This window comes from Cetorhinus maximus, chromosome 20, assembly GCF_964194155.1.
Source record: "Cetorhinus maximus chromosome 20, sCetMax3.hap1.1, whole genome shotgun sequence".
Taxonomy (NCBI): domain Eukaryota; kingdom Metazoa; phylum Chordata; class Chondrichthyes; order Lamniformes; family Cetorhinidae; genus Cetorhinus; species Cetorhinus maximus.
In genome coordinates, this window is record NC_135898.1 from 47,699,797 (window position 1) to 47,727,339 (window position 27,543).

The 27,543-nt window shown below is 43.3% G+C and overlaps 1 protein-coding gene across 2 annotated transcripts in view; it reads right to left on the bottom strand.

The window, feature by feature from the left end:
* plce1 (phospholipase C, epsilon 1) overlaps nt 1–27,543 on the bottom strand; it is a 368,859-nt gene that overhangs the window by 333,375 nt on the left and 7,941 nt on the right. For both annotated transcript variants that reach the window (XM_078566023.1, XM_078566021.1), the window contains exon 2: nt 15,674–17,317. In XM_078566023.1, coding sequence (XP_078422149.1) covers nt 15,674–16,939 — 1,266 coding nt within the window. In that variant the 5' untranslated portion in view covers nt 16,940–17,317. The remainder of the gene's footprint in view (nt 1–15,673; nt 17,318–27,543) is intronic.

Below are 27,543 nucleotides of genomic sequence, written 5' to 3' on the forward strand. Positions count from 1 at the left end.
CCAGCTTAACATAATCCATTTACAATGCAGCCCAGTACAGGTAAACATTTTCTTCCCAAGAGAACATATTAGCTAAATTTGACCATGAGAGAAGAAAGAAAAGAAACGAGAAAAAGGCAGAAACCCTGGAGTGCATTTCCCACCATCACCACCAACTCCCCAACCATCTTATTGTCATGAGGCTTGGGCAATTTTAACTCCTAGGCCCCATATGCATGCTGCTGGTCAGCTGCCTGTCTGAAAGGCAGGATGTGCTAGTGGTCCACATCAAGGGCTGAATGGCAGAAGATGGTAGGCATAATGGTCAAAAGATTAAGGTAGCCATCGGCTCATGGCAGCTCCAGCTCTTGACCTGGAGCCAGCTCTGGATGGTAGTCCTGCACAAACTGGTTTCACCTCCTACATTCCATGAGTGCTGAGGGAGAGGACCAATATCCTGGTATGTGCTACTGTGCTGCATTATACTGTTATCTCAGAAATGACCACTGGCTGTCCTGGTTCTAATTGTTCTCTTCATCATCCTCCTCCTCGTTTGCTGCCCATTGCTATGCTGGATTTGAAAGAGAGTAAAAGAATAGGCTTTTTCTTAAATGGTAAGGAGTCAGAGGATGGGATAGAAGTATGTGTGACTCTCTAGTATTTCGTAGGGCTGCTTAGGAGACAGGATTTAAATCTGAAGTTTGTGGGTCCAAGCCCCACTCCTGAGACCTGAGCACATGATTAGGCTGAAAGAGTGCTGCACTGTCAGGGGTGCTGACTTTCAAATGAGGCATTAAACCAAGGCCCCATTTGCTCTTTCAGGTGGATGTGAAAGCTCAGAAGTCCAGCCCTCCGCCGCTTTGGACCCACTGTGGTATTTTGTCACTCAATTGTCTGATCTCTCCATTTCACCTGCCACCTTAGAATGCATCTTTTCAACCACATTCTCAAATCTGCTATAACTCATCTCTCATGGTTCCGCATCAGCATCTATTTATTTTCCATCTGTGAAGTGTTTGGGAGGTTCTTCTACATGAAACATGCTATATTAAAGCAAGCTGTCATTTGTTGTTGTTTAGTGTGCATGCATTCACACACTGCAGTTTTATTTTTTTGCCTTTTTGTGTATTGCACTGCCAAAGAGCTCACAAAGTTACTGAAGTTGCAAGTAATTACTGCACTAGATTGGTTCCAGATCAAAACATATATTCAGCCCAATGAGTCGGCACCAACTCTTCTGAAGAGCGATTCAGACAATCACACTCCTTCACGTTTCCCCAATATCTCTGCAATGTTTTCTTCTTTAGGTATTTATTACTGTCAAATCGAAATCCATCACCCCAACCAGGCAGCACATTCCACAAAACCTAACCACTCATGGACAACAGATTATTTCTTCATCTTGCCTCCAGTTCTTTTGTCAATCATCTGAAACCTGTGTCTTCTGCATATTGACCTTTCAACCATTGGAAACAGTTTCTCTATCTATTCTATCTAAACCCTTCATGATTTTAAATCCATCTATCAAATCTCCACTAATCCTCCACTGTCCCTAAGGAGAGCATTCTCTCATCTATCTACCTACCTGTAATTCCTCTTCTCTGGAACTATTCTGGTAAATCCCCTCCAAAGCCTTCACTTCTTTCCGAAAATGTGATGTCCAGATTTGGACACAACAGACTGGATCTTAACAAGGTCAAGCTGCAGAGGCGAGGTACAGAGTTTGTGTCCTCCAGATGCACTGCAGGAACTCACCAAGGCTCCTTAGGCAGCACCTTCCAAACTCACGTCCCACTACCATCTAGAAGGACAAGGGCAGCAGACCCATGGGAAGACCACCAACCTGGAAGTTCCCCTCCAAGCCACTCACCATCCTGACTTGGAAATAAATCACTGTTCCTTCACTGTCGCTGGGTCAAAATCCTGGAGCTCTCACCCTAACAGCACTGTGGGTGTACCTACACCACATGGATTGCAGCAGTTCAAGAAGGGAGCTCACCACCACCTCCTCAAGGGCAATTAGAGGTGGGCAATAAATGCTGGCCCAGCCAGCGACTCCGATATCCCATGAATGAAAATGAAAACAAGGTGTGGAGTTTGGGCTCTAAAACATGTTGATTCAAACTGAGCTTCTACTTACAATTACTGGATGAGGTACAATGCCGATTTTGTTTCACTTGATTTCTTCCACTAGTCTTGTCTTACCTTGTTGTCAGTTTGTTGTGTGTGGCGGCCGAGTTGGGACGGTTGATTGAGTTAATCAGCAGACACTTCTTAGGTGGAAAATTTTATTTATTTACAAAGGTACTCAGCAGCAACTAAACATGTGCTCTCACTTCAAACTAACTACAGAGGTAGCCCGCGCTACTCTCCTATTGGGTACTAAATATCATTCCTTAACAAGCATTATTCTTAAAAGTATCTTACACACTAAATAAGACCATAATTACCACAGGTTCAAAAGCTTTTTTTTATTCATTCCTGGAATGTGGGCTTTACTGGCTAGGTTCAAGTACCAAGTATCTCTACCAGACGCACTGCAGAACTCTCCCAAGCTCCTTTGAATGCATTTTGCAAACCCACAACCTCTACCACATTAGAAGAACAAAGGCAGCAGGCACATGGGAACACATCCCCTCCAGGTCACACAACATCCTGACTGAACTATATCACCATACCTTCACTGTCATTGGGTCAAATCTAGAACAGCATTGTGGGTGTACCTACACCACATGGACAGCAGTGGTCCAAGAAGGCAACTCACCACCACCTTCTCAAGGTCAATTAGGGACAGGCTATCCTAGCCTTGCCAGCGACCCTCATCCTGTGAGCAAATAAAAACACTCCCGGAACATTCCTGCACTGCCTGCCTCTTCCTACCCCTCCAGGTAGCCACCCTGAACTCTCAATTAGGTGTGGTGTGACTACCTCTTAGTAGCTGAAATCCAGGAATCATTCAGCCACCCATGCGTTCTGCAGTGAATTCAGCCGCCTCTCAAACTCAGAAACCCACAGCTGGAGTTCATGCAGCTCCTGCACACATGGGTCGTCGGGACACGTGTCCTGAAGTTCCCACATGACACAGGAACAGCAGTCTGCGGGTCACAGCTGTCTCTCAATCCTAACTAGAAACTTAAAATAAACTCCTTAGATAGAAGGCGATTAATATAATTGCTGTTAATTAGGTCTATTTTAATGTATTAAATTACAATTACTATTTTTCAATTCTCTAATTCCAAAGTCAATTAATCACAGACTAATTATTTGCTCAAGTTTAACAAGAATCTTAAGCTTGCCAATGGTTACTAACATTTTGAGGAAAGTGTAGATAGTTTGCATAAAGTTGACCCTGATAAGCACGTGAGACTTTGTAGCCTATTCCATTTAATCAATAGGGACTAAAGATACAAAGATATGCCTTGCTCAGAACTTTCCATTTGTGCAGAAAAAGTAACCTGCAGATTTCCATCCTTACCCTTAAAACAAGCAGCAAACCAGACAACTGAGCACATCTTAACAAGTTCTCTATTGCTGCTGCTCCCAGTATTGCAACAATCTGAATATTTAGTGCTTTTAGTGTAAAGTTCAGAATCCTAATGAACTTCGATTTTGAGAGTCATGGACTCTGTGTCCGCTGTAGATTACTGATATTTTCGAGAAACAAGTGGTAGTCAGTCTGCATAAAGTTAACTTCAGGTAAGTACAAGGGATGCAGCATATTCACAGAGCGTTTGAATCCCAGGAGCTTTCACATATACCACATGAATCTGTTCACATAAAACTTGTGTTTGCTCATGGGATTCTACATCTGGAAGTAACACCAGGATGGATAATCTCCCAAGTGTAACATTGTTTGATGAAGAACACAACATACATCATCATGGCCTGATTATACCTGAAGTACCAGGTCAGGGACCTCGAAGATTACCACCACATTTTTTAATCATAGGACAAAGCTTTGTGGTTTAATGTAATTGAGCTACATAATGAATTATTGCAAGAGGATATGGGAAAAGTAATCTTGAATAATGGTCAGGATATTAAAAAATCCATTCAGGGCAATCTAACAACAAGCTGTTTGAGAGTTGGGAATCAAGTTTGAAAGCCAATTCTTTATCTCTGCACACATCCTCGACTTTCCTGGAAAGACGACAGTTTATTTTATAGTCTTTTATTATTTACTGACATGAATTCCATGCTAAACCAAAGGCGTCTCACAAAAGGTATACACTGACAGAGGTAGTATCCAGGAATATGGGGTGGATTGAAAAAGTTAAATTCCAGCTCCTTAAACTTTCACAACACCTTTGTCAGATCCTTTAAGTGGGCTTAACATTAACAAACAATAGACATCCTATAGCTCGTTTCAAATGATCGTCATTGCACACAAGCACCCACTGTACAGAAAAAAGACCAGGGGCCAAAAGGGACCTGACTGATCTTTGCTCCATACTCCCCCATACACGTACTCACAATTACCAGTGATACTTAATCATTTATATCGCTTTCCTTGTGATTTTCATTGAAAACAATTCAAAATGCAGGTCACATGAAAATGACAAAAGCCTATTTGCGCAACACACAATAAGCAGTCTATTTGTTGATAAATGGCAATGCTTACATAGATTCCAAATTCTTACATTTTAATAATAGCTTACATCAACAATAACAAAAGATGAATGTTCTTTATCAATGACAAACAGCTTCATCTGAAAAGGCACAAATAATTAGTCTAAATGAACAAAGAGCTTCGTGCTCGCGCTCAAATATGATTAAAGAGTTTGCTTCTGGAGGAAAACAATGTTTCTGCAACAGAGTAAGGGCAGGTCACTGTGAATTGCTGGAAAGTCACAGCATTAAATTGGTTTGATCTCTATGAGTCTTGGTGAGCAAAGCAGGTCATAAGCATTGGGCAAGTATTCGGACCAAGACTGACAAAACGAATACGAAAGGGTTCAAAACCATTTGGAAAGAAAGAAAAACTATTTATATATGGTGCCTTTCTTGACCTCAGGATATGGAGGGCCCTGCAAGTCAATGAAGTATTTCTGAAGTGCAGTCATTATTGTAATGTCGGAAAATGCAGCAACCAATTTACAAATAGCATGCCCCCACAAACAGCACTGTGAAAATCAGATTATCTGTTTTAGTGATACTGGTTGAGGGATAAATATTGGCCAGGACATGGGAGAACTTCCCTGCTTTTCTTGAAATTAATTCCATTGGATATTTTATGCCCACTTGAGGGGACAAATGGGGCCTCGGTTTAACATCTCACCTGACAGCGCAGCATTACCTCAGTACTGGACTAGACATCAGCCTGAATTTAAGCACATGGTGCTTGTAGAGTAAAGGGTTAACATCAGAAGCACATGATGATGTAATAATGATGTAACATCACATGACAGAGAGATCTGGACGGAGAAGTTCCAACCTCTAGAAGAGTACCCACTACGTACATTCTAAATATAAATAAAGAGTAATGGTTTTAAGAAACTAAAGTCTCGATCAGCTTACTTTGGGAGAATAGACAAGCCCCAAAGAACCCAGTTGACCCTAACTAGGAGTTCGAGTTCAACTACTCAATGAAGCATGTTGGCAGTGGTTGTGGCAGTGGACAGAGAGTAAAAGACTCAGCAAACTTTAAAAAGAAACTACAGACTTGAAAAGTCAAGAGATCTTTGAAAGAAGGACAAAAGGAACAAATTTGACACTCGCCACAGAATCAGAGCATCACGGGTGCAACAGATATAAGTTGAGACACAGACCGAGGCATCAGTGGGCACAGACCCGAAGCAACAAGCAGCAGAACAGAAGCAGGAAAAATCCCAGGACTCAGTAGAGGCATGGAATCCACACTACTACTCCCAGAACTATTTTGGAGCCCTGAATGCTTACAACAGGCCTAAAACTGGGACAACAGGGGAAAGAGGTTTACAAGGTACAGAACCACTTCTAGCTTACACAAAAAAAATCAAAAAGACCAGGTCAGTATACTACATTAAGCAATTGGATCTATTGCTGACAACGTGATAGCAAGGCAGGGGGTTGATGAGACATCAACTTCGTCCTGCAAGCTTTCAATTCATATCTCAGCAACCGTCGGAATCTAGTAATCAAAAGGGCTAAATTTAACAAGAGAAGCAAAGACCAGGCGAAAACATTCATTCATTAACAAACCATGCAGGCAGGCAGGGAACTGCAATTATGGAATCTTAAGGGACGAGTTAATTCGTGTAGGGGTCTTAGATGAAGCATGATCAGATCCCTTGCAGATGAAAGAATTTAACATTAACAAAATAAATACAAATCATGAAGCAAACTGAGCTCAGAAAACAGAATAGGGTTTTGTTTGCAGAGAAGCAGAGGTCCCAGGGAGATGATTGAGTGAGACCATTCCATTTGTAAGCCATAAAAAAGAAAGCATGCCAAAGCCCAAGCCTGCCAAAACAGGCAAAAGCGGGCCAAACTGCTATCTCAAAATATCATTGGTGTGGCAGGCACAAGCGAAAAGAGTGTCCAGCAGGAGGAGCCAAGGCCACTTAAAACACTGTCGTTCAAAAATGCTGACAACCTGTAAGACGAGGGAGAAAATTTTTAAACCAGAGCCACATACAAGAAGTGTAATAACTACAAATAAAGGAAGTAACCTTCCTAGAAGAGTTAAACAATGCTGCAAATATATACTGAAGTACTAAACTTGAAGTGAATGGACACCCCACAGAGTTTAAATTAGACACAGGGGCAGGTGTTTCTGTTTTCTCAGATGACATCAAATGGCTCAAGCAGATGACATTGCAACCCATATCTTTCAAATTACAGGGTCCGGATTACAATGGGATTACATTGAAAGTCAAAGGCCAATTCGTGACAAAGTTGATAGGGGAATCTTTGAACCTTTATATGTCATTCAAAATCAAGAATGTTCTCTACTGAGTGGAAAGGCATGCTTAAGATTGAAGCTGGATGAAGTTGCTGATGAGCACTCCAGCAATATATTCAGGAATCAATTTCCAAAATTATTTACCAACCTAGGGAAACTAAAGACCAAGTACCATATCACCCTGAGCTGATGTTACACCAAGTTGCCCTTTTTTTTTTACAGTGAGGGAAGTCCCTCACCCACTCTTGGACCAAGTCAAGGGTAAAATTGAGAGGATGCAACAGCAAGGAGTTCTCTCACCACTAACTATGCCAACAAAATGGTGTTCGGGAATGGTTACAGTCCCCAAGCCAAATGGATCAATTAGAATCTGCATAAATTTAACTCAACTAAACAAATCAGTGGAACATGCGATCCACCCAAAGGCCTCAGTGCTCGAGAGTCTTGCCAAACTAGCCAAGAGTACTCTATTCACTAGATAAGATGCAAACAGCAGATTTTGGCAGTTGCCTCTGGACAAAGAATCCAGATTGCTGACCACTTTTATGACACCATTTGGTCATCATTGCTTTAATAGATTACCATTTGGAATTGTGTCTGGTCCTGAGATTTTCCAGAGAACAATGTCTCAAACCCTAGAAGACACTGAAGCAGTAATACACTTTATGAATGACATACTTGTACATGGCTCCATAAGAGAAGAGAATGACAGTAGAGTTAGGGCAGTCCTGAGTGTCTTACAGGATGCAGGCCTAACACTGAATGAAAAATCTGAGTTCGCCAAACGTATCATCAAATTTCTAGATCACAGTGCGAGCCCCTGGAATAACAATCGACCCACGAATAATAAAAATTATCAGAGTTTCCACTACACAGGTACACCACTCAGCTTCAGAGAATCCTCAGGATGGCCAAGCAAGTGGGCAAGTTCCGACCAAATTTGGCAGAGGTCAATGAGCCTTTTGAGACAGGGTCAACAGTGGTGCTGGAACATGGACCAGAGAAATGCTTTTGAAAAGATTAAACAACTTCTAATATCCTCTGAAATTTTGGCACATTGGTAGTTCTGTGCCAATCATCGTAGCAGCAGCTGCATTGTCAACAGGTCTGGGGGTCATATTATTTCAAGTGCAGAGAGATGGCAAACATAGACCTGTTTTACTATGCCTCACATTCATCAGAAAACAGAACAAAAATACGCCACAATCAAAAAAGTGTTGGCAGCAACGTGGGCATGCGGAAAAATCTCAGATTATATTCTGGGATTACGGTTAAAATTGAAACAGACCATAGTCACTCTTCTGGTCACTCTTCTGAGCATGAAAGAAATTGTGAAGATGCCGCCCAAAATCCAATGGTTCATATCAAAACTAATGAGATATTGGGGGAGGCGATGGCATAGTGGTATTGTCACTGGACTAGTATTCCAGAGACCCTGGGTAATACTCTGGGGACACGGGTTCTAACCCCACCGTGGCAGGTGGTGAAATTTAAATCCAATAAAAATCTGGAATTAAAATATTGCCAGATTGTTGTAAAAACCCTTCTGGTGCACTAGCTTCCTTTAGGGAATGAAATCTGCTGTCCTTACCTGGTCTGGCCTACATGTGACTCCAGACTTATAGCAATGTGGTTGTGTCTTAAATGCCCTCTGAAAAAAAAGGACAATTTAGGGATGGGCAATAAATGCTGGCCTAGCCAGAAACGCCCACAACACATGAACGAATAAAAAAAAAAGTAAATATTCTTCTCATCTCAGTCCTAAATGGTAGAGCCTTTATTCTAAAACATTGCCCCGACTGGATTTTACAGTCCCCTGGCAGTTGGTTGACAGGTGGGAGGGCAATGAAATGGCATGGAGGTCACCCTGCTGCAATTTTACCAGTGATGGGCGAGCTGATAGGCAGTGCTCCCATGGGCAGCACCGGGAACCGGGGTGAGGGGAGGGAGTAGTGTGAGGAGTGCTTCCTTAGGGCCCCCCCAAAATGTCTTCCCCCACCCCTGGTTCCTCCCATTCCCCAGCTTATCTATACCAACCCCTCTCCTACTTTTCTAGGGCTGCAAGAACCTCAGACTTAGCTCTGGTCCCAGCTCCAGCACAGCACACCTTCCTGCAGGCCTTGCTGCAGTACTAGGAGGCCACTGCTGCCGGTGGTGCTGCCAATACTGGAGACATACTGGCCTCTGATTGTCCAGCAGTTGAGGTGGAACTTGCTGTTGTTGAGGGGCAGAAGTCCCAACTCAAACCATTTAATGGCCAATTGGCATGAGTAATTGATCCACTACCCCCAACATAAAATCCAGCCCCCCCATGTTCTAGATTCCCCAGCCAGGAGAAACAGCCTCCCAGTATCCACCCTGTCAAACCCTTCAGAATCTTGTATGTTTCAATGAGATCACCTTTCATTCATCTAAACTCCAGAGAGCATAGGCCCAATTCAATTGTAGCACTTGTATTCCAATCCCCTTACAATAAAAGTCAACATGCTATTTGGCTTCTTAATTAGCAGAAATGTCGCTCATATTTATATCCAAAATAAATCAGTTTCACTCGATTCAATAGGCTTAAAGGCTCCACTAAGAAAATGGCCACTGAAATCACTTTTGCTCAACAAGCACTACAATCGGGACTATGCTGCCAGAAAGGTCAGTAGCAACAGATTGAATGGTAACTTTTAAAGGGGAATTGGAGGGAAAAAAAGGACAGGGCATTGTGGAAAGAGTAAGGTGGTGAGACTAATTAGTTTAGCTCTACCAAAAAGAGGCACGATGGAATAAATGACCTCCTTTGTGCTGTACATGCTATGACAGGGTGACCAACCATGCCAGAGTTTCCGTGTTTGTCCTGGTATTCGGCTTCCCATGGGTGTGGGCTTCCTGGAATGCCATTTGCCAGTGAGCAAGGAGACTGCCCAAGGTCTCGTCTTGCCACTGTGCAGGCATCTTGGTGTCTGCATATGTACAATGTGCTACTGCACAGTCCAGAGAGACAGCATAGTGTGCATGCGTATACTGGAGTCCATACAGCCACATGGGAGCACTCTCCTCAGAGTTATCTGGCTTCAGCAGGCAGGTTGTTGTATTGGCATTGGGGGTCCGGTGGCAGAGGAAGATGGAGTGGGGCGGGGGGTGGGTGTCCAGGCCAGCAGCGGCACTCTCAGGTCTGAGTCCGTGAAGTCGAGTCCGGCACAGGCCCAGCGATGTTTAGGCAGGTCTGAGGCAGAAGAAAGATCTGACAGGCCTTCGGCAGGGGGGGGTCTGACAGGCCTGAGGGGATGAGGAGGTCCGAGCAGGCCTGAGGGGCAAGGGTGGCAGCAGCAACCACCCTCCACTGCTACCCAGCGGCTCCTCCAGCCTCATCAGAACCCCCCCTCCCTTCCCCCAACACCTCAGTTCATCTGGTCTCATCAGCACCCCGCACCCCTCCCCCCCACAGCCCCTCCAGCAAGGTATCCCTCATTTTCACCCCCCTCAGAGTTGGTCACCCTGAGCCATGAATCATCATTGCTGCAACATGTGAATAAAAATAATTCAACAGGACCATAGAGAAATTCAGGGGGATGGGACATGAAAGGAAACCAGGCTGAGCTCTGGAATAGCCAGTGAATATCACAGCAAGTGTCCATTCACATAAATCACATTCTTTTCTCACTGGTCACTTTGCTGTGTGCTTATTGGTTTTCATTCCTGCCTAGGCATATCTTGAAGCCTTTTGCCAGCCCTTTTTTATAGTGGTTATCTGCACAGGGGGAAAGAATAAGGGAATTGATTTTAACTGAGGGCTATTAATCAGGCCTTCCTGATAACTACCAAGCCTCACTTCCGGCTTCAATTCCGCTCCCAATGTCAACCCCACCCAAAACCAGCGGGTAGGATATGGAGTGCAGTGTAAAATCGACACATGCTTCTCCTGTCCCACAAGGGACCATTTAAAAAAATATTTTCAAAACTTATCTGGGCCTCTTCAGGCCTTGATGAAACCCTGCTGCCACATTTCACTGGCGAGCCCAGGAATGTTACAGCCCTTAGTTGGCCCACAGCTAAAATGGCATGTGCACCTGAACGATGTTAGGGGATCACGATTTCATCATTGAACTTAGGATGCCCCTGGTTCCCAAAACCAAAAAAACTGCCTTGTAAAATGGCTATTGTAGTAAATGTTGGGGAAAGTTCCCAAACCTGATCTTAACTTTATGCCCGCACTGTTCCCATTGGGTCGGCAGTGTTAAAATTGGCTACAAAATCTTAGCATCTTGGTGCTGTGTAGCATACAGTTGAAACCTTAAGCAAAGTGTGGGCAATTGTTTTTTAAAGTGGCGTTAAATGATAAATAATCAATTTTCCCACTTAAAAAAATTAAGTAGGATAATTTTTTTCATAAAAGGAAAGCATTTAAGTTTCTACTTTGGCAAGAACATAGCAAGTTCATGTCAGTTGCATCGCATAACTGCATTTTATGCATAGTTGAGGTCCCCTCAGATAACTACACTCACAAACATTGGACGGAGACCATAAAAAGTGGCAAGCAAAGGGAGGAGAGATAAAGGTTTGTTGCTGCATCCATCCTAAAAGCAGCTATCTCAGAGCTGTCACTTCTGTCCTCAGTCAATCATGTAAGTCTTTGAAATGTTCATACAACAGTGTGTTTACACTCCACAAACCATTATACAATGTATTGTTCTTATTGTTATTAAAAAAAGATTCCAAAAATGGAACATAGCGGCAAGAAATGTGAACAGGCTGGTTCAAAGTAGAAACAAACTTGATTTGTTCAGTGACATTAAGATTAGGGAGAGAAGGACAGTGTGTTTACACTCCACTAACCATTATACAATGTGCTGTTCTTATCTTCATTCAAAATAGATTCCAAAAATGAAAAACAGAGGCAAGAAATTTAAAGTAAAGTTCAAATTTGTTTCATGACATTAGGAGTGTAGAGAGAAGGGGAGCTCAATCTGCTTATAAGGCTAAATTATTGGTATAAAATCTACTGCTGCCTCTGTACAGTCATTACTGTATTGTATGGATCATAGAGACGCTGGCGCATCCTATTGAACCAATGGAAAAGATGTTGAGCTTCGTGGATGACATTTGCCCCTTCAAGAAAGAACAGTTCTCCATTAATATACTAACTGTGGCAGGCTAAAATTAACACATTTTGTTTCACTTATGGACAATTTTACTTGATGTTTCTCTGCTCAGAAAATATACCAGTGCTGGGAAAAGGGGCACTTTCTACCTCAATATCCATTGAGGATATCAAAAGATCCATGACATGATGCAGTGTGGTTATAGTTTTATCTATAGCTACCTTAAGAGTGTCTCAACATTTGGAATATTGAAACTTCCACTGCTAAACAGCCTTACACTTGCATATTGTACATTACCTTTCCTGATTATAGTCTGTGTGGCACTGACCAGGTTTGTCTCATGTCTGCTGTTCAACAGGTAATTCTCTCACCTCTGGATTAGCAGGGCTTGGAATTCAGAACATGATTGTGTGGGGTCCAGATTACTCATCTGGTGACTTCAACCAGGTGGATTTGGTACTAAGAGTGGAATGGAAACCCGACTTGGTAAACTTTGGATAGGGTGTTAATTCTCAGTGTAATTCTGTTCAAATTACCCATTCCCTTGGTTGGGTCATTTCTGAAATTTTTTAATACTTGCTTTTACTGTAAAAACTAAAAATACAGCATTTTAAAATAGTTCTGAAACTCCTCACCATCCTGCGAAGCAGAATCAGTTGAGCCTTTGCAGATACCTGAAGTCCAAACTTAACGTGACTAAACAACACAAACACTGTTTGCTGCAGTTTCATAAAGTCTTCCATTGTAATTTCTACAAATCTGAGTCAGCTCTTCCTAAACAAAAGCAATCCAACAAATGACCTTTCTGTAGTTGTAAAATGAGCTGAACAGGCCTGCGTATAATCTTTCAGATCAATCTTCTAAGACAAGTAGCCCTGTATGTAAAAACAAAAAACTACTGCGGATGCTGGAAATCCAAAACAAAAACAGAATTACCTGGAAAAACTCAGCAGGTCTGGCAGCATCGGCAGAGAAGAAAAGAGTTGATGTTTCGAGTCCTCATGACCCTTCAGCAGAACTGAGTATAGTTATAGAGAGGGGTGAACCCATACCCCATGTATGTATGTGGAACACTCCTTGTTCCAGTCCTACTCCGGCCCCCTCCCACAACTCTTTCTCCGGTACATCGATGATTACTTCGGTGCGGCTTCATGCTCTCGTCTGGACCTGGAAAAATTTATTAATTTTGCTTCCAATCTCCATCCCTCCATCATTTTCACATGGTCCATCTCTGACACTTCCCCTCCATTCCTTGACCTCTCTGTCTCAATTTCTGATGATAGACTGTCCACCAATATCCATTACAAGCCTACCGACTCCCACAGCTACCTCGACTACAGCTCCTCACACCCCGCTTCCTGTAAGGACTCCATCCCATTCTCTCAGTTCCTTCGCCTCCTTCGCATCTGTTCTGATGACGCTACCTTCAAAAACAGTTCCTCTGACATGTCCTCCTTCTTCCTTAATCGAGGTTTTCCACCCACGGTCGTTGACAGGGCCCTCAACCGTGTCCGGCCCATCTCCCGCGCATCCGTCCTCACGCCTTCTCCTCCCTCCCAGAAACATGATAGGGTCCCCCTTGTCCTCACTTATCACCCCACCAGCCTCCACATTCAAAGGATCATCCTCCTCCATTTCCGCCAACTCCAGCATGATGCCACCACCAAACACATCTTTCCTTCACCCCCCCTGGCGGCATTCCGTAGGGATCGTTCCCTCCGGGACACCCTGGTCTACTCCTCCATCACCCCCTACTCCTCAACCCCTACCTATGGCACCTCCCCATGCCCACGCAGAAGATGCAACACCTGCCCCTTCACTTCCTCTCTCCTCACCGTCCAAGGGCCCAAACACTCCTTTCAAGTGAAGCAGCATTTCACTTGCATTTCCCCTAACTTAGTCTACTGCATTCGTCGCTCCCAATGCGGTCTCCTCTATATTGGAGAGACTAAACGCAAACTGGGCGACCGCTTTGTAGAACACCTGCGGTCTGTCTGCGAGAAAGACCCAAACCTCCCTGTCGCTTGCCATTTTAACACTCCACCCTGCTCTCTTGCCCACATGTCTGTCCTTGGCTTGCTGCATTGTTCCAGTGAAGCCCAGCGCAAACTGGAGGAACAGCACCTCATCTTCCGACTAGGCACTTTACAGCCTTCCGAGCTGAATATTGAATTCAACAACTTTAGATCTTAAACTCCCTCCCCCCATCCCCACCCCGTTTCTTCCACCTCCCTTTTGGTTTTTTCAATAATTTATATAGAGTTTTCTTTTCCCACCTATTTTCATTATTTTTAAATCTACAACTGTAATACCTTGTCAGCCTTTTCACCCCACCCCCACTAGAGCTGTACCTTGAGTGTCCTGCCATCCATTCTTAATTAGCACATTTTCTTAGATAATATCACCACCTTCAACACCCCTTTGTTCCTTTTGTCTGTGACATCTTTTGATTATCTGCTCCTATCACTGCTTGCTTGTCCCTACAACCACCCCACCCTCAACTTCTCTCTCCCCCACCCCCCCACCTTAAACCAGCTTATATTTCACCCCTCTCCTAACTATACTCAGTTCTGCTTAAGGGTCATGAGGACTCGAAACGTCAACTCTTTTCTTCTCCGCCGATGCTGCCAGACCTGCTGAGTTTTTCCAGGTAATTCTGTTTTTGCCCTGTATGTAAATATGGATGAACAATGGCTGCTCAGCATAGTTACTGTGCTAGTTCAGGTGGGATACAGGTGGTGAAAAAACACCAACAGCAAAGGTCAATAAAAGGGCAACACACATCCTCATACAATTTTAGGAATCAAATACATATTAAACAGGTGTTCTTTTAGGACAGAAAGTCCAACTGTAATCAATTTTGGATACAAATGGAAGTTAAACCCAATTACATAAAGAACATTCCCACTCTGTGATCTGTTAATAATTTTCATTTAAACTGTGTTAAAGTGACTCTCTTCATCACCATCTCTCCCCACTACTAATTAATTCAGTTATGCTGATAATTGAATTAATTAGTACTAAGTTATGTTGATAACTCACTACTAATTAATTCAGTTATGCTGATAGAGTGAGCGAGTTATCATCAAAAAACCAAACTCCTCCTCCTACCCAACACACAGATTATTTTACTTGGATAAAGGAATAAATTACTGGGAAAGTCACAAAACAAGTTTTCATTACATGTGGAACTGATTCAACATTCCTTCAAACCCAAGCCTATAATAAACAATTGCTGCAAGTTTAATATTCCTAGACAGTCACTGCTAAGGTGTTCACATGCATTTTACATTAATACTCCCAATTTACCTCAGGATTTACACAAGTGTTTATGATAAAATGTAGATATTTTAAAAGCAAAAGATAACTGCACTATATTTAGTATTTGTTTATTAAATCGTGTGCAAGCCTGGATTAAGGTTTGTCATTTGAGCTCTCTGTTCAGATACACGTAATGTGTTTTACCACAGATTCAGGCAAGGGAATTTTTGAAGACCAAGCTGACATTTATTTTTCAGTTCCTGCACTAGAATTGGTCTGCATGGACAAGGAGAAACATCTCAAGCCAGTGAGGCTAATTACTATCAAGCATTGACTCCTCAAACCTTTTGCAGTAACACCTCAGTGTAGATTGTCTAATGAGCAACTGGATTCTTTGCATCTCTTCCCAAACACAACAAAATACAACAAATTTGAGCACCACTGTATACAGATATCTTACCTCACACCTGCTGGAATTGGTCCAGGAATGAACCCAGTCATCTCCCACCAACATAGCTTGACATATCATCAGCTTCTCATCAGGAACACTAGGAAGTTTGGCATCAAGATGAATGTTCTTCTTTTGGCTGATGGCCTTCCTGGCCTTTGCACCTATATAGCCCGATGGTAATCTTCTTGTCCATGCCCTGGATCCAGTATAAACTGATTTCTTCACCTCTCGGTTATTCTTATTGTATCTTCTAAACAGCAAGGTAGAGCGCTCCTTTTTGTTTCGTTCAAACTCATCGTCCGTCCCTTCTTCACAGCCATTGCCTAAATCTTCAGGATAGCTAACGGAAGGTTTCATGGAAAATCGGTTCATTGAATGACCTCCCACAGACCTATCAGTTAAGGTTTTCTCCTTTAGCTTTCTCTGCAGTCTGCCTAATCCAACCTGTGTGGCATGCAAGCCTGGGCAGCCATCATTATTGTTGTGCACTCTTTCAGCAACGTAGTCCTTTCGAAATTGTAATAGCGCTTTTGATGTACAACTAAAGGGTGGGGATCGATAGCTATGTTCTACATTGCAAATTGAAGTCCCCAGTGAACACTGGCCAGGACAAAATGCATTATTTTCACAGCTGACATGGTGTTTTATCTCCAAACCACCGTGTGGATAGTTGTCTTCCATTCCCTTTTGGTTGTATAATGATGGCAGCTCCATTGAAGACCTTTCCTCTGCTGAATCTTTATCCTTTCCCTTGATCCCTCCTCCCAAGCAAGAGGGGAAACTCTTGGGCTTCCAGTGCACGTCTTCATCGGTTTGCAAATGCCATGATTTATTAAGTTTCTCTGGTGATTGATCCGAAAACAGGCTGGAGTCACAATTTCCCTGGCTAGACTTGCAGTTGTTTACATTGTCACGTCCCACTTTTGAGCTTGAAGTCCCCATTTCGCTATCCTCGAATTCTCTTGCACTTTTAGCATTGTATTTTGCAGTCGGTTGTGCTACAGACATCACTGGCAGCATACCCTGCAATTCTAAAGGAGCCTCTGGAGGAGCCTGAATGATTGACATTGGATCCACATCCAGCATTCCTTCATCGACAACATGTCTTATTTTATCACAGCCCGAACTACTCAGCCTATTTTCATCTTCAGCTGACTGGGCTGATATCATCTTTCCTGGCCCTATGGTCGCAAACACAGAAGCAGCTATTTCTTCAGAGGTCATCTTGAAACAGCAACACTCAATATTCTTCTGATTCTTTTCTTTGACTGTCATAGCATGGCCTGAACAGTGACGGATGCCTGGAAATCTCCTTAGTGAAGTTCTGGAAAAGGGAGAAAGCGGAACTCTAAGTGAGCTTTTCCCTTCACAAATGTCTTAAGAACGGAAAAACTTTACCAGCTGATAAAGCCCAGAAGAGAACAATGACGTTTAAAGTAAAAGCAGCTGGACTCTCAAATATTGTCTGATATAAGAAGTGTTCTGCTCAGCACATTAGGGATCCTTTATTGTGAATAAGCAGTTGGAATTCTAGCCCCGCCAAATCATCCAAGGTGGATGTTACAAGTAATGTGGTGACAAAGTATTTTGTTGCACTGTAGTATAATAAAGTGGTTTACTCCAGATCAGCCTCCAAATTCAGGTTCCCTTTCTCTGCAAAACAAGGAGGAAAAAGATTAATGTGAAGCGTTACAAACATTACCTAGAAATTTTACATCTTCCAAAACAGAATGGTAACAAGGAGCATTGTATTATATGAGGGAGAGTTTCCACTTCAGACGCAACTGGCAATTCAGGCACAAATTGTGCCAGTTCTCCGAATTGAATTTTTGCTAAAGTTTACTCAACCTCATTTGTGTATCTTCAAATGCAAAATCTATGATGACCCCATCACAATTAGGCAGCATTTTAGAACGTTATATATTTTTTTTAAAGATTGCAGATTGCTTAAAAGAAAAAAATCCTTGATCAATTGTATATACCAGTGTAAAAATCAAATTTCTGAGAATTTTATTGGCAAAAGGTTAAGGGTCAATTCTTACATCAGTAATATCTTTTGAGGGTTTTATGTGTGCGCTTGATTTGGGCACACACAGCATCCTGCGCATGGATTGGCTATCGCGGTAAGTGCACTGATTGGCCAGCTGCCCGTCCTGTTGTTATACCATGGATGGGTGTACCCTGGCGAGGTCTGGTCTGCCACAGTTGGATAGATTACATTGTTTAATTCCAAGCCCAGGTTGGAGATTGTTCAGCCGCTATTGTCCCAGGGGAGTGCTGTGATTTGGGCTGTCCACGATATCGATGTTGGTGGAGCATCAGTTCAAGCAGCTCCCAGCAGACAAGTAGATCAATAGAAGTGCTTTCCTGAACAGTGCCTCCTACCTGTCATCTTTTTTCAGTTAGTGTGTGAAGGAGTCCTGGGCAGAGAGGGAGAGGAGGGGAGCAGAACAGCCCATGGCTTCGATCCTTGAAAAACTATGGTTGACTTTTACATGAGGTTTATAAAAAATTACAAAAATTTAAGCCAAAAGTCATGGGTCAACTTTTATATGGGTATATAGGGTATTTAAGGGTGATAACCTGTTCAGTTTTAGTAATACAGCTAAAAATGGATGCATCATAGAAAAAAGCATGTTTTATCAGTCTTGTCCACCATTGCTGCATGACCTGATTTTAAATAATGGATAACGACTTTAATTATATAGAATCATTTAACAATTACATTGGGTGCAGTCAGTTTAAGGCATTAAATATTTTTTGATATTAAAAGCTTTTTAAAAAGGTGCCTATCAGGGTCCTTGCAACTAAAATAACCACATTAATTTTAAGAGCTTCCTCAAAGGCCCTTAAATGGGCACAATTAGTGAAGGCTCACCTTGGTGATTAATTTAATCCAGGACATGGCGAGTTATGTGACGAGGACCAGCACCATGTTTTTTTGAAACCAGTGTAAAACAGTCAATGCTCAATTTGCACTGGACATCACTTGTACTCGAAATTCCTTGATCTTTTGCATTGGTTTGGCCAATTTTGGGTGAATTGTACTACAGCCTAGCAGGAACTCCAGACTCATGTGCTTTAAGAAATGATTGCCCACTGGCTGGTGAACTAACATTGTTGTTTATTTAATTGAAGGGGTGTGCTTGATGGAATGTAAAATCTTTTAGTTTCAGAAATTTTCAAATCTTTTTCCATGTGTAGTTAATCCTCCTTTCCAGCCACTTATCTCCCATCAAAAAGCACAAAAACAGACATTAAGATACAAATTTCTACCGGTCCAGTCAACTTCACTGTGCCCCAGGGCTCCATGCTTGGCTTCTTCCTTTTCCCATCATTGGCAGAGGCTGCCCACCAGGCATAGGTGGGCAGCCAATCAACAGAATTAATGGCCCATTTGTGGGCAGACTGGGGATGGCACTGGGATCTTCCCAGGAAGAGACAGCCTAAGACCAGCAGGTGCCTGGAGGTGGCCAGTGGGGGCCTGCAAAGCTACCTATATTCGCCCTCCCCTACCAGAGCCACAGCCATCAGCAGGCCTTGGCGAGGCTGTCGTCTGTTCTGTGGATGGGTGACTTGATAGCTGCAGCCATTATATATTTTACTAAATTCTAACCTCTTCAGAGGCACCCTCCCCATGCTCTACCTCAGACAATGGCAGTTCCTATGGTGGTGGTGGTACTGCTGTCCTTCCAAAGCCGCAGGGTCTTCAGCCTTAGGAACTCGCCAACCATCCTTACTTGGATGTCTGACCCAGAGGTGACCAATTGAGGTCCCCAGGGTGGGTACCTCAATAGCCAGTGTAGGATCAAGACCCAGAACTTGATTATTTTTCAGAGCTCTCAAGATTCCACCTATCAGCTGTTGTTTTTCATACATTACAACAGAGATTACACTTAAAAAAAAACACGTGATCAGCTGTAAAGCACTTGGGGACATCCCGAGGTCATGAAAGGTGGCATATAAATGACAATTCTTTCTTCTGCAAAGTTATTCCTTTATTTGGGGAGCAAAAACATTGGCCTGGTTTTTTCCTCAGAGAAAGAACTATGAGACTATTGTACAACACTTCCTTCCCAGCAGTGCCTCCCCTGTGCTATTTTCATTGTGGGGTGGAAGGGACAGACTGGAATTGAGGCTGTTGCCTCCAGAAGCAGGCCTGAGATGGGTGGATGTTGAGATTGGCAGGTTAGAAGGGCCCCCTCCATTCACTGGGACATTTCTAATGTTAGGCACCCTAACCCTCACCCTCCACAATCCCCATCCACTCCATTCCCTCTCCATACTCCACATTCTTCCTCTTATCGCCTATGCACCCCCCCCTCCCCTGACCCCATCCCTCGTGGCCCCTTCATTTCCTCCAAGCCTTCTCCATACAGCCCATGCCCCCTCATATCCCCTATGCCCAGTCACCCAGTATCCACAATGGACAGAACTCATGAGCTCTATATAACATTGGGAATTCTTTGAGATGCCCATAAAACTGTCAAAATAAACAAAGAGTCATCAAAAATCGCTTCAAAAATCTTTAATCCTCTTAGGGGTTCATAAAACTAACAGACTCCACTTGGGGAAAAAAGTTAATCCTCTTAAGTGCTCCTGAAATTGTCAAAATAAACAAACAGCCATTCAAAACCTCTTCTAAAAACTTCAACCCTCTAACTGCTCATAAGCCTATCAAAACAGTGCTCAGCCCTCTTAAAAACTCTGTCTTAACAACACCTGTTGAATCCAATAGTGGGGAATGGAACTCAACTTAGCATTCATAATGGGATTCCAAAGCATAGCCATGTCAACAAAGCCTCTAGAGTACTTTAAATCCTTTTGAAGCAGTGAAACAGTTGCTCTTCTGCTCCACCGCTTCAAAGGCTGAACAGATGATTGAACTGTCAATCAAAAGGAAAGATTAAATCACACGGGAAAATTGACACATGATAATCTTAATCTCAATACCCTTGAATGTAGAAGAGCATTTTATCTACTGGCGAAAGTACTCTAATGCATCAGAACATTTTCTCAATGTTGGCCAATTTAACAGTCATTTAGCTTTTTTTTAAACAAAGCTCTATCATTAATCGCAGCATTAAAAACATTTAATCTATCACATGATTGACATGTAAAATTGTCAATAACTTTTGAACTTCTATCAAAAGAGACCCAACTCCACAATAGGCATCCCCCCCATGATTCAGAATTCCTTTCAGATGCTATGAACCACATATCCTATCAAAACAGCCCCAACTCGATGAAAACAGAAGGTGGGGGTCTAAAATGCCCACCCCCACAACGGAGTAGTCAGGGTGAAACTGCTTGCTACCTGCACCCTTATTCCGTGGCCATAAAAATCCCACATGATGGGAATGGGGGCGGAAATCCCAGAATTGGGTCTCGCCCGCCATTTTTAAATCCCTACCGCCTTTACTCCGACAGAGATGGAGGATGAAAATCCGGATTGTGACGGAGCTCGAGTTGAAAGTAGGTTACCTCGGCCCACTTAAAGACATTATGCAAAAGGTGATGAACTTCAATTATTGTCAAAAGACCTCACACATCCCACCCAATTAAACTTCACCACTGTAAACAGATTGTTCACATACAAGCATATACAACTAGAGTTCTTCCAATGAGTGTTACTCCAAACTTTAAAACACAACAACTTTTTGTATTAAGCACTGCTGCACAGCTCTAAATTTTTGGCAGAACATAAGAATGCGGAAGGGTGTATGAAAACTCTCTTTATCATGTGATTTACATGTTCCAAAGAGACTCATGAATTTCACCTTTGTGCACTGATCATAATCTGTAGCTTCATGAGGTGAGTCAGAGGATCGATTGGAATGATCAACATGACATTGCAAAGCTTACAGTCATGTTCTAAAGCAAACAGGCTGTTCCACATGCCTGTGGTAAGGAATGTGATATTTAACACACATTATTTTAAGAGTTTTTTTTGTACAACCCAAAGAAGATTATAAAACTTCAGGTTTTTTTTTTAATCCACATGGGCAGGCAGTGAACTGATTAATCAGAGCCTTCTTCGGCAAACATGATCTCACGTTATACATAAACACTACCTGTGCAATAAAAATCTCTGCAATTGAACACTCCCATGGTGAGGTGCAATCGTATCTAAAGGTCCACTAAACACCCGGGAGATACAACTTTTCACAACATAAAAACAACGAGAGCACTGTGATAAGCTAGCCTTGGAGATGATAATGTTTCAAGTAATTTTGTAATCAGTGATTTAACCAGATGGGTTAGTGGCTTTTACAAGCCTCGGCAATGGCTTCGTAATGCTATAGAGTCATAGGCCTGGATTTTAAAATCCAGACAGGTTTCGGAAGCAGGTGGGCCTGGAATTTAACACCGCCGGCTCTCTTGCTTGTTCGACACCACAATCCCGGCCCCAAGCCACTTTCAAAGTGGCTGGGTATAAACTGGATATTGAAATGGCTACCTGCCTGCAAGTGGAGAGTAGCCATTTGAGGCTACTTAAGGGGCTGATGAAGGCCCCTTTCCTAACAGGCCCCTCGTCTGTGCCAACTGGGATTTTCCAATCGGCATGCAGACAATGTACAGTAGCTGAAACAAGGTCAGTGCAATGAGGCGGCCGCCCATGGCAGGAGGTGGAGGGGAGGGGGTGGTTTGGTTGGGGGGGGGGTGAAAAAGAGATGCTGCACTTAATCTCATGATGGACACGCAACCCCCAGCTGCACCGTCATGGCTGCCAGGCCCAGATGAGATCGCCGGCCATTCCTTGGAGTGGTTTTACCTCCACAGCCAAGCAGCTTATGGCCTTTTTAAAATTGTAAAAAAAATACTTAGCTTGTCTTGAGAGTGCCTCCATGTTGAGGTGCCTTTCTCTTGACCTGCATCGGCAGCTCCCACCTTGGTCAGTGGAGCAGCTGATGAGGCTCTGCTGGCGGGCCTCCCACTGACTGTCCAGCCTTGGAGGCAAGCCCATTGTCCTTAATTAGGCAGTGAGCCGACTTCCTGGCCTGATGGTTTGAAAATAACTGGGCGTGTCAGCCCCATGAAGTGCAGGGTTAAACCAGGAAGTTTTCTCGATGTCAGGGCCCCAATCCTAGAATAAAAATCCAGCCGTCCAATCATTACGGCACAGGAAGCATCCATTCAGCCCATCAATGCCAACTCCATGTAGAGCAATCCAGTTGGTCCCATTCCCAGACTCTATCCCTGTAAAACCCGAAAACTTATTTCCTTCAAGTGCCCATCCAATTTCCTTTTGAAATTGTTTGACATCTCTGCTTCCACCACATTCAGAGTTCCAAGTCATTACCCCTCTCTGTGTAAAAAAAGTTCTTCCTCGCATTCCCTCTGCACCTCTTACCCAGAACATTTAGTCTGGTCCTTCTACCATCAGCTAACAAGTACAGATTTTCTTTACCTAACCTATCTAAACCTGTCATAATATTGTACATCTCCATCAAATCTCACCCCAACCCACTTTGTTCCAAGGGGAACAATCCCAGCCTCTCCAACCTAACTTTGTAGGTAAATTCCCTCATCCCTCGAACCATTCAGGTAAATCTCCTCTGTGTCCTCTCAAGGAAATTCACCTCTTAGAATCAGAATCACAGAATCACAGAGTGCAGAAGAGGCCCTTCAGCCCATCGAGTCTGCACCAACACGTGAAAAACACCTGACCTACCTACTTAATCCCTTACCAGCACTTGGCCCATAGCCTTGAGTGTTATGACGTGCCAAGTGCTCATCCAGGTACTTTTTAAAGGATGTGAGGCAACCCGCCTCCACCACCCTCCCAGGCAGTGCATTCCAGACTGTCACCGCCCACTGAGTAAAAAAGTTTTTCCTCACATCCCCTAAGGAGGGGTGTGACCACAAGAACTAGATGCAATCCTCTAGCTGTGACCTAAACAGGGCTTTATAATGGGTCGGCATAACTTGTACTCAGTCCCTCTGCTTACAAAGCCCAAGATCTCATATGAGTTGCTAATCACTTTCTCAATATGTCCTGCAACCTTCAAAGATCTCTGTACGTGAACTCCCCAGGTCCCTCTGTCCCTGCGCATATTTTAGAACTGTGACATTGTGTATAAATTGCCTCATCCTATCCTTCTGTCAAAATGCATCACTTCACAATTCTCTGTAGCGGTACCAGACCCAATTGGTTACATACGAAGCTGACTCCCTGGGTATCAATTTGAATAAAACTCTTTTCTTTATTTTTATACTTTATTTCTTGCATCCTAAGAACATGTTAAGCTTAGGATGCAAAATCCATAAAGTTCCCAATCCGGCACACATCCAGTCCCAAGCTTCCCGGAATGGGATCCGGTACCTGTATAAATTCCATCTACCACTTGTCAATGGGATTCCTTCAAAAAACGAAAAGCCCACGGAGAATGCTATGGGAGGAATTTAATCCAGGCGCAGGTGTCTTGCCCAGTGGGCCTTTCCTGGGATTAAGGATCCTGGCACCAAAATCCTGCCTCCTCAGAGCTGCTGGCCAGAGGCCAGAAGTTCCTCATTGCCAGCAGAAAAGCGGCAGTAGCTGCCAGTAACAAACTCACCAGAGGCCCAAGATATATATACCCAGGCTACACTGAGGACAGGGTGAGGGTCGTGGGAGGGAGGGTCACTGGTTAGGGTTGGTGCAGGGGTATCAAAAGGAAGGACAAGAGGTGGCTTTCAGCAAGCCTCCAGGTCCCAATGCCAGGTCCCTTGTTCAGAGGGACGCCCCCAGAAACTTGCAAGCAAACACAACAAGATTTGCTTTTCGGGTTTCCCACGTGTGAACTGCCCCACCCACCATTAGTTGAATACTAGGGGAGGCATGAGACCCAAGGGCCTCAATTATCAGCAGGGCAGGAAGGCTGTCCATAAGCCTTCCTGGGATTGAAGCGGGGCAGAGGCAGAATGGTACCGGGGTCCCCACCTTGCACCCACATGCCCAATTAAATGCTTCCCCTCCTCCAAACTCACCTCAGGGGGAGGGCATTAAATGCTGCCCTATGATTCTAATTCCTGTCTTCTGTTGGAACATCAAAATAATATTTAACCAGATTGTTTGTACAACAGCGACAGTACGTGACTAAATAGAAATTATGAAATTTGTCAATCAATACCTTTTTAAACTGTTTGTGCTATCTGACCATTTCTTTGTACAGAAGCACCACATTCTTGTCGAAGCAACAAACGTCAAATGTATAAAATTCTCAAAAATGGCAAAGCTGTAGTTCTGATCTTGAGGTGAATTTTATAGACAGTGTCTGAACATTTCCCAAGATTGTACGTAATTTATTTTACTTGCTTCCTCATTTTAATTAATTTTCTCACTTTCCTCCTCTCTCACTAGACTATGGTTTCCAAATACATTTTTAAAAATAATTTGCAGCAAATATATCATTTTAGTTTCTCATTTCAATCATCAGGGACATTGAATGCATGCAGTAATGTTTGTTTCCCTTGCTGTTTCTGGAACATTCTGCAAAAAGCTGAAAGTATTATTTTACAAGGTGTAGCGATTCCCTTCCTGAAGGGAAATGCAACAGTTAAGGTATTCCTGATCCTTATCCTCACTTGACATCCACGTATGCACATAGTGAATGCACTGGGAAGTGATTGACATCCAGCACAATGGATGATTTTGCCCCACCCACCATTAACCCAGGGGCTCAGGCCAATTGTGACATTCTTCCTTGGAATTATAAAAAATTTGTTCATGGGATGTGGGCGTCACTGGCTAGGCCAACGTTTATTGCCTACCCCTAGTTGCCCTTGAGAAGGTGGTGGTGAGCTGCCTTCTTGAACCGCTGTGGTCCCTGTGGGGTAGGTACACCCACAGTGCTGTTAGGAGGGCAGTTCCAGGGTTTTGACCCAGCAACAGCAACTGTACTTGGGACTTTTCTGTACAGCGCAGCAATTCACTTCTTTAATCAACTGGGCGATTGGGAAAGCGCATCCGTTTTTCACCAAAGGATAATTAAGTACAGTGATCCAAACCCAATGCACAGGGATTACAGGAGCCTCGTATGTACTTGTGGAGTGCATCTATGAATGGCAGCTATACTAGGTAACTCAATAACTGCTGAGTAGGAGTACTGTCTGGCAGAGATTACATATTCTGCCATAGAAAATGTCAGAACATAGGACAGGAGAACATGAATTTTATGGAGGGGTGTGAAAAAGGCTCCAATGGAAATGCTGAAGTCTGATAACACTTTTTAAAAATTCATCCATGGGATATGGGCTTCGCTGGCTGGGCCAGCATTTATTGCCCATCCCTAGTTGCCCTTGTTCCTGAGCACAATTAGCTAATCTCAGATAAGGAAGCATCCTAGCTTGCAGTCCCAACAGAAGTGGGTTTTCTTCAATGCTGCTTTTGTTGTACCTTATGTCCTGTCTATCACCAGGATGCCTATTTCAACCTTCACAACATCTTCTGTTGTTGCCCCTACTTCACTCATGACACCGCCAGCATCTCATCACTATTTCCATTACCTCCAGACACAATTTCTTCAATATTGCTCCTTGCTGGCTTTTTGATCTTTGTCCATTCAGGCTTAGAATCATAGAATGGTGACAGTACAGAAGGAGACTAGTCAGCCTGTTGTGTCTATGCCATCTCTCAGGAAGAGAAGCTCTGCTAGTCCCACTCACCCACCCTTTCCCTGTAGCCCAGCAATTTTTTCCACTTCCCTTTTGAAAATCCTCTACCACCACACACTCAGGCAGTGTATTCCAGATCACAACCTACACATTGTGGGTTTTTCCCTCATGTCACCATTGCTTCTTTTCCCATCACTTTAAATCAGTATCCTCCAGTTCTTGAACCTTCTACCAACAAAAACAGTTTCTCCCAAGCCTAGGTTATTAGCATGTATCAGGAAAAGCACTGATTTTAACACCAGCCCCTGGGCGACCCCACTGTAAACCATCCTCCAGTCCAAAAAACAACTGTTCACCACTACACTGTTTCCTGTCACTCATACAATTTCACATCCATGCTGCTCCTGTCCCTTTTGTTCCATGGGCTCTAGCTTTGCTGACAAGTCTATTGTATGGCATAGCAAATACCTTTTGGAAGTCCCTGTACATTACATCAACCGCATTACTCTCATCAATCTTCTGTTACCTCAAAAAAACTCAGTCAAGTTCGTGAAACACCATTTGCTTTTAATCAAAGCTATGTGCCATACAGCTCTCTTTCTGATTCATTTTACTGTCTCTCTCTGTCATTCAGGGAGTTCTGGCTTTGGTAGCCCTACCTTTCCCCCTTGCATGAATGTACCTCAACTATAACCCCAACTTGTCCAATATCCTGTCACTTGCATCCTGTCCTGCTTGCCTATCACTCTAATTCCTCACTAATCTACAATGGCTGCCTACGCTTCAACACATTAGGATTTTAAATTAAATTTCAAAATATTCTCACTTGGGCCCCATCTCCACAACTTCCTCCAAACTTGTATCCTCTGTGCCATCAAACCTTCTGTGTATTCTGTTCATGGTGGCTGGGTCATCAGTTATCTTAGGATTCCTTCCCTAAACTTCTCCCTCTCCACTATTAAAAGCCTCGTGAAAGCATGTTTTCGTGAGCAAGCCTGAATGTTACGACTCAGCATCTATCCCTTTCTTCCTTGTCCTTGTCAAAGCACTTTGGGAAATACCAACTATATTAAATTCACTAAATAAAAGTGCATCATTGCATTTATTCAAATGAGAAACGGAGCTTTCCCAAAAAGATGCACGATGCTCGCATGATGCTCTCATAAGCCCATAACCTAAATTGAAGTCTGTTCAGTCCTTCTCAGCCTTTTCACCTCCAGATACCTCAGAATATGAACTAAATTGACAAGCATGTGTCTTGTCACTTTCTCTCCTCATTGATA